This window comes from Festucalex cinctus, chromosome 10, assembly GCF_051991245.1.
Source record: "Festucalex cinctus isolate MCC-2025b chromosome 10, RoL_Fcin_1.0, whole genome shotgun sequence".
Taxonomy (NCBI): Eukaryota; Metazoa; Chordata; class Actinopteri; order Syngnathiformes; family Syngnathidae; genus Festucalex; species Festucalex cinctus.
Window position 1 is genome coordinate 7,483,711 of NC_135420.1, and position 8,609 is coordinate 7,492,319.

At 36.1% G+C, this 8,609-nt stretch overlaps 1 protein-coding gene across 3 annotated transcripts in view; it reads left to right on the plus strand.

Annotated features, from left to right (window-relative positions):
* col24a1 (collagen type XXIV alpha 1) overlaps positions 1-7,443 on the plus strand; it is a 144,052-nt gene extending 136,609 nt beyond the window's left edge. For all 3 annotated transcript variants that reach the window (XM_077533926.1, XM_077533928.1, XM_077533929.1), the window contains 6 exons: positions 604-630; positions 1,051-1,119; positions 1,229-1,397; positions 1,490-1,599; positions 2,857-3,093; positions 4,873-7,443. In XM_077533926.1, coding sequence (XP_077390052.1) covers positions 604-630; positions 1,051-1,119; positions 1,229-1,397; positions 1,490-1,599; positions 2,857-3,093; positions 4,873-5,019 — 759 coding nt within the window. In that variant the 3' untranslated portion in view covers positions 5,020-7,443. The remainder of the gene's footprint in view (positions 1-603; positions 631-1,050; positions 1,120-1,228; positions 1,398-1,489; positions 1,600-2,856; positions 3,094-4,872) is intronic.
* The last annotated feature ends 1,166 nt before the right edge of the window (positions 7,444-8,609 follow it).

Genomic DNA, 8,609 nt, shown 5'->3' on the forward strand with positions numbered 1-8,609 from the left:
GAACCAGTCCAGGGTGTCCCCCGCCTACTGCCCAGAGCCAGCTGAGATAGGCGGCAGCAGCCCCTGCGACCCTTGTGAGGAATAAGCGGTCAAGAAAATGGATGGATGGATGGATATATATATATATATATATATATTACTGTCAGATCATATGGATAAATTTTAATATATACAATAAGACTTTTTTTCATCACTGCAAACTCTACCTTTAACCTGGAAAACTGTGATCTTGTGTTACATATTGACTTGATGGCAAGGACTGCTTTATGATTAGAGTAAATATACCAGCCTGACATCAGATAACCCCAAAAATTTAACAAAGAAGTGTTAGTGAAGACAAGACCAACAATAGAAAAAAATGAGTTGATCATGTTGGATCTCTTACAAGAAGAAAAGACTACTGTGTCGCCCCATTGAACATATTTCATACATACCTCCGTGGTTGGTACTCAAACACCAACAAATTTGTATCAAACTGAACATAAGTAATTTCTATTGATGGTCACCAATCCATAGAAAGTGTCAAGTTGTTTGCTGGTCTTCTTCTAGTGTTGCTTCAATCCACATTTGTAGCTCATTTGTTCATGTTTGTCTCTCCCATAGGGCCCCCCTGGTGCTCCAGGTCCGACAGTAAGTAATATAAGAACATACTCTTCACTAGACACCGGAAGCAAAAACAAAAACATTTCTGAGCATTATATAGTACTAGATAACATTAAAATAAAATTTTGAACAAATAAAAATAGCAATAACAGAATGTCACTTTACACACATATTCACAGTAACTGAATATACAGTAGGGCAGTAAATGTTTGTAAGACATGGTTATTTTATTTTCAGCCGTAATTTGATAGCTTCTGTGGCACTGACTGAGTACATCATCTTGTGTGGTCTTGTATAGATGATTTTCCTGCATTTTTTTTTGTATATTATTCTAAAGGTACTTTATATCCTAGTAAAGTGTATCTATATTGTCTTCATTTCCCATAATCTGTACAATATGTATAGATTTTCATTGAATAAAAAAATGAAATTATCTTGACTCCACAGAGGCAACTACTATATGATGACTCCGAATTCTTCAGCATGTCTGACTCCAAAGATGCCCTGGGGAAAGAGGTGAATGAAGTATTTCATTCATCCAATAAAAGTTTAATGCAGAGTGACAGTGGATGTCCAAATTATATTACGGATTGTTTTTCTTAACATTCTTGTCATTTATGACCAGAGTTTTCAAAACGCCGAGGTGAGCCTGCCAGACCAGAATACGGACATTTTTAAGACTTTGCATGACCTGAGCAGCATTATTGAGAGCATCAAAAAACCTGTGGGCACCAGAGAGAACCCCACTCGTGTTTGTAAGGACCTGCTGGACTGTCATCACAAGCTGAAAGATGGTGAGAGCAGATTGACCGTTTGTTTTTAACATTTGACTTAAACTTCAGGCTCACGTTTCATTCTCTCTCTCCCTCTCTCTGCGGTTTTCAAGGGTGGTTCTGGATTGATCCAAACCTTGGCTGCACTTCCGATGCGTTCCAGGTCTTTTGCAACTTCACTGCAGGGGGGCAAACTTGCTTACATCCACTGACCGCTAATAAGGTAACGATGAAATGTATGCATGTGTCAAACCTCTAGGTTGGTGGTGGAATGATTCATCATTTAATTGATTAATATTTCTAAATTCCACATTCATCAGTCGTCTGTGTGTGCCAATCAACCCCATGCACGAGAACGCACACACACTCACACACAGATGTGCCGCGGCTAGTGGGCTGCTTTTAACTCTTTGAACGCCAAAAACGTTTAATAACGTTTAGTAAAAGCACGACGTATGCCGCAATAAATGTTCAATGACGTCATCTATGTTTGTTTGTTTTTTTTATCAATGGGAAGTGCAACATCTAAGTGCAATGCTGCCTTGTCAGTGGGTTGTGGAATCAAAAACAGCCACTAACGATGGCCAGCAGATGGCAGCATTGTGTCTCTTTTCAATGGGCTCAAGGTATATGGAATTACAAAGTAACATGACGGAATCAGATGAAATCGAACGTTTTCAAGGATGACTGTACTCTGCATACAGGGAGCAGTGGCCCTGCATCCACCACAAATACAGTTTTAGCGGAGTGCAGAATCTGTCTGAGTGCACCTCATTCAAATTGATCCAAAATCGTGTTACACCACCTGCGCCACAATTTAGACCTGCTCCGAGCTGATCTAAAGTCTACTCTACTTTCGATCACCAAATTGTCAGGTGTGGTGAGGACGCCGGAACACTCAGCATCACGCAGTGCCGGCTGCCAAATTCCCAAACACAGTAAACTAGACTTGGCGCGGCATGAAAATCAAGTTGCTCCAGTTTTTATGTCAATCACATGTATATTGTCTACTAACATAGAGCCAGTCTACAGACCCCTATGAGACTTTTTAGTGTATTTAGTAAAGAAATGCTTAGCGCTGCTCAACTTACCCTTCTTCAATATGGCATCATCAACATCATGCATGTATTGACTGCACCTCTGAGTAACATTTTGCAACCGTGTCGTTAAGCGAGTATCTTGAAATTATGGGATAATGAATAACAATAAATGAGGTACATGAGTGTAGTCACATTGTTTTTTTTGTACGCCCACCACCACCACCGGGAAACATGAAAAATGATACACTTATCCAAGTGTTATTGTAAAACCTCAAGGAAAGGTGTAAGAAAGCTATAAAGAAATATTATTTAAGGTTCTGTTTCTATGCACTTTCTCAATGTAGCTTTCACGCAGAGGTCATTCTCAAAGAGCCACTTTCACCGGAATGTAGTTCTGAAGACAGATTGATGGCACCTCTGTCTGTGCTTTATCCCTGCAGATGGTGTTTGGTGGAGGGAAAGTCCAAATGAAGTTTCTCCATTTACTGAGTACAGAGGCCAGCCATAGCATCGCACTCCATTGCCTAACGGATCATTCCAACAGCACCGCAGACGCCTTCAGCTCTCCTGGCCCCAGCCCAAAAGAGAGCAGCAATCTCCGGTTTCGAGGCTGGAACAATCAAATATTTGAGACCGACACACTACTTGAACCATATGTGCTAAAAGATGAGTGCAAGGTAGGACTGCCTCTGTCCTGTAGTTTGCTTTTATGTTGATACATAGAGTATTTTGGAAGTAAACGATTTTGAAATTCATTATGACTGGCCCATTATATAAATCATAGCCAGGACCAGTAGTAGCATATCTGCCTTTCAGTTCTGAGGTTTTGAGTCTTGAGGCTCTGGCCTTCCTGAGAAGAATTTCCATGTTCTGTCCGTGCTTGCGTGGGTTTCTCTGCTGGGAACTGCGGATTCCTTCCACATTTAAAAGCATGTATTTTGTATTTGTATGTGGTTTACTGAATACTCAAAATTGTCCATAGCTTTGAATGTGAATATTTGTTTGTCTATAACTGTATATGCCCTGAAATTGGCTGGCACTCAGTTCAGTTGAACCCCAATTGTTAGTACGAGAATGGGCTGGTCACCATGACTGGACTGAACAAGAGAACAGAACGTGGACGACTACACAGAACGAAGCAACTTAGCAGAAAGTGGGCAACTTACAGCGACGAGAACGACTTGATAATGACGTGGGCGACTGGATGGTGACAAAGATGACGTGACGAAGACGAGGTTGACTTGATGGTGATGTGGGCGGCGACAAGGATAGACGAAGATGAGGTTGACTAAACTGAGTCGAAGGTGACTTATGTAGACAAGAGTTTGACGGGAACAAAACACAAGACTTCCAAAAGTAGCCCGGATAATGCTCTCACACAGACTCAACAAACACAACAAACTAAATACACCAACACTAATGAGTCACACCTTAAATATCAAGGATATGATTAAAAAAACAAACAAAAAAAAACTCCACAAACATTACATTCTGAATTATTTTTTTAGACTTAGACTTGACTTTATTGATCCCTTTGGGATGGCTCCCTCTGGGAAATTTACATATCCAATCAATCAATAAATAAGGTTATTACACCAAAGATTGAATTAATAATAATAATAATATTATTATTATTATTATTATTATTAACAACAACAACAACAACAATAATAATAAAATAAAAATTCAATCAATAAATAAGGTCATTACACCAGAGATTGAATTAATAATAATAATAATAATAAAATAAAAATTCATTCAATAAATGTTATTACACCAGAGATTGAATTAATAATAATAAAAATAAAATAAAAAATAAAAATTCAATCAATAAATAAGGTTATTACACCAGAGATTGAATTAATAATAATAATGATAATAAAATAAAAATTCTATCAATAAATAAGGTTATTACACCAGAGATTGAATTAATAATAATAATAATAATAATAATGAAAATAAAATTAAAATTCAATCAATAAATAAGGTTATTACACTGGAGATTGAAGTAAATAAATTAAATTTAGAGGCAGTAACTGGTTAAGTGATTTAGTTTATTAATGAAAGTAACAGATTTTGTAATCATTTAAGTGTTACATAAACATTGACATCAGTATGGATGAGATGAAAATGTTTTCATTATTCTAATTCACCAATTGTAAATATAAGTTTAAAAGATTATGAATTGTAATAAAGTGCAATAAGTCAAGGCTTTTCATAAATGTAACAAAATACTTTTAAATTAATTTGTACAGTACAATAATTCTATTTTCTTGTGAATTTATGGGGAAAAGAGATTTTATGAATTGATCGCATGCTCAGAAATAAAATCGATTCGATATTGCTTATTCAATTTTTTAAAACCCAACCCTAGTTCATAGCTGGCTGCTCTGCTGTATTTTAAACATGACTCCATTCATTATTTTCTCTTCCCTCCTTCGTCCATTTTGTTTCAGATCCAAGATGGCAGCTGGCATCAGTCACATTTCTTCTTCCATACTCAGGAGAGTCACCAACTACCTATTGTAGATATTGAGGAAATTCCCACAGCATATCCCAATATTCAGCAACAGATTGAAGTTGGTCCTGTCTGCTTCCTTTGACGCAAACATCGTCATCCTCTGTCCGATTCAAATGATACTCCTTGATTGGCTGGTTGTTAAAAAAAATCGATTCGGCGATATAAGGCGAAAATACATCACGCGATTCTCGAATCGATTAAAAAAAAAAAATGTTTTTTTTTTGTTTTTTGTTTTTTTAAGAGCTCAGAATTGTTCATTCGGTAGCCTTACCGATTCAACGTCTTATCATCATTGCCTTTTTTTTTTTGTTTTTTTTTTGTGTGTGTGTGAATCGATTTTTAAACTTCCATTTTTAATGGAAAAATATTCAACAAAACGTCTGACTTCGGGTTAGGATTCACACCTTGAGCATGGAAGAATGTTATATGAACGGAACATTAAGCCTTAATATTTTATTTTAATGCTGTTCAAACATGAAACAGATTACAACCTCTATAAGACTGAAATTTCAGATAAATAAATAATACATTTTCATATAAATCTTATACTCTACAAGCTTACTGATTAGTATTTTCTAAATTTGAATGAAAAAAAATCGCAACAATCGACTTATAAATTCGCATCGGGATTAATCGGTATCGAATCGAATTGTGACCTGTGAATCGTGATACGAATCGAATCGTCAGGTACTAGGCAATTCACACCCCTATTGTCTACCAAATGCTTTACACCAAAAAGAAGTAGTTGGCCCACTTAATTTGAAGGGACCACCCATGCCAACAGGAAAGAATAGCTGTATTTATCGAACAATTGTGTAAAATATGTTTTTTTTTGTTTTTTGTTTTTTTTGTTTTTAATGTTAATCAAATGGTGCTCAGGTTGGCTGTATATAAGGATACACTAAGTCAAACACCTCCCCTCACCCCAAACACGCCCATACCATCCTATTTAGAGGCCCATCAAAGAAGTGTGCAAGGCCTCTTAATAGGAGCACTGTATAACTATAAATGTATATGAGTGCAATAGCATGTGGATGTTATGAAATGATTTCCCTTCCAAGGCTATATGGCCATTGTTATCATACAGTCAAACCTTGGTTTTCGAACTCGTCCAAAAAAAATTGGCTCTCGACCAAACTGAAAAAAGCCGAGCGGACCTGAATGCGACTCACTTGGGAGAAAAAGCTGAGCGTACCTGAACGCGACTCACTCGGGTGCCGAGCTAACTGGAATGCCCAGGATGCTTCCTCCGTGTTCAAAGTTTCGTTTGGAGCAGACCTGTTCATTGTTATTTACGCAAATCTTTTTTTTAGTTTTACATCATGTATTAGCCCCTAATCATGGGTCCAAAGAAAGCAAGTGCAAGTCGAAAAGCTGGTGAAGAAAAGAGAAAAATAATGCGCAGAACTATTGAATTCAAAAAAGAAATGTTTGCATTTTGTTTTTGATTTTTTTCATCATTTTAGATAGGATATCTAAGTAAAACAGTGTCTATTTATGGTAAACAGTATACAGTGCAGTTTATGGTGTAAAAAAAAAAAAAAACTTGGAAAAAGTTTTTTTAGACTTGGAACGGATTAAAATTATTTTCATTAATTACAATGGGAAAAATTGTTTTGGATTTCGAACAAATCGCTTTTAGAACAGCCTTCTGGAAAGGATTATGTTTGAAAACCGAGGTTTGACTGTATTTTATTGTTGGTCCTTCACAGTTGGACCTGCTCATCTTGACAGATGGTGCTCTACCTCTACCTTGCTTTCTCGACTGGTTGCTTTCTGGTTAGTCTTTCATGTATGTACCGGTTACATCAAGGTGTATTATGTTGTAAAAGTACTTAAGTTGAGTTGGTCGCTTTTAATTTATGAACTGTTATTTAGAGCGCTACATATTATTGTAGCTCTGCTTATATGTGGTAGGTTCTTCAGGGGAAGCCTATCATTGGTGCTGCAACAAAGAGTACGTCATCAGTAGGTTTTTGCATTTCCTGTGTATATTTTGCCACCATACTGTATGTTTATTATTTATAACCTATTTTTATTTTTCACATTACTGTACAACAGTAAGTTATACTCTCAGAGAACTATTGGTTCGTCCACGTATAGAAGTATTTATGTTTTCGTGGTGTTTTCTTCACCTGCAACTGTATGTTTATCACACTGTTACTTCCGTTTATTATGTGGACTGGCAGCTGCAATGGGCCAGAGTCAGAATTCGTTTAAACACCATCACCATAATCTTAACTTATATTAATTTGAGCAGAGTATGATGATGTGAATTGTCCGAATGGAAAAAAAAAAAAAAAGTTGGGTGCATTTGTGTAAGTAAATAATATGATGACAAATAAATGGAAATTTTATCCAACATTTTTGTGTCTTTAAGTAAGGATGTTCGATACCACTTTTTTTTTTTTTTCCAGACCGATACCTGTATGAGTACTCAACTCTTGAGTAGTCACCAATACTGATACCACTAGTACCTTCGATACATAAAATCAACCCCCCCCCCCCCCAAAAAAAACAAAACAAAACAAAAAACAAAACAAAAAACAAAACAAAAAAACAATGACAGATAATTTGAAAGAAAGTCTTATGTATCCCAATACAATTCTCTCTTAAAATTGCATGGCATTATCTAGTTCATGATCATAACACTGCAAATCGTTGACAATCAATACAGGCTGGCCACCGTCGCGAGTACCGATACCTTAAAATAAGGCTGTATCTGCACTGATGCCTGGTATCGGTACTTGCCCATCCAAAATATAAAGAACGCTTTTGTCTTTCAGTATTCTTTTACAAAAAGTACTTTTGTTTTTACTGTTGTGCAAAGTGTCTTTCATTGGACCAACATCATTCCCCCATCAGTGGGTTCAATAAAGCCATGGCAAAACCAAAAGTTGGGATGAGATTGATGCAGAATTTATACATTTCTAAATGATGGGTATGATTTTTTTTTTTTTTAAACTATGTATGTCTAGTTTGCATGGCTAAATTATGCAGTTACTTTGTCAGTTCAGTGTGTAATGTTATGAAGTTTGAACACAAATCCATAAAGTTTAGCTGTTTTGTTCACTGCTGATTTTGTTTTATTATTGAATAAAGTTGTAGAAGTTGGCACCGTTTGATTTTTACCATAAAAGTTTAAATTGTGTTGTTCAAATTAAATTTGTATTGGACTGACATAAAATTAGTGAATTTATCTCCTCATTGTCTTTGTTATTATGGACTAAAATTTTAACTCAATAAGTATATTCGAGAGTTGCTCTTTCATTATGAGAGACGTTTAGCCATATAAAATTAGATGTCCTTGGAGATAAGCACAACCGCACACTCCCTAAAAATAACCAATGTGCAGTAGGATCATTTCCTTAAGACAGTGCAGGTACTGTAGCCTATTTGTAATGCATTTCATAGAAAGGCATATTAAACAATACACGGTGTATTCAAAGACTGTATTAGCATCTTGAGAAAATATGTTGCAAATCATGCAATTTAATATGGGACACAAGTATAAAAACGTTTTGGCATTAAAAGTCTGGAAATATTTATTTAGAGAATTTTGTTTTCTCAGTCGACCAGATAGTGTCAGACTCAGCATAGAGGCTGTTGAACAAATATGCAGCAAAGGAAACCTTTCCATATTGGGGTATGTGGACATTTTTCAGACAGAAT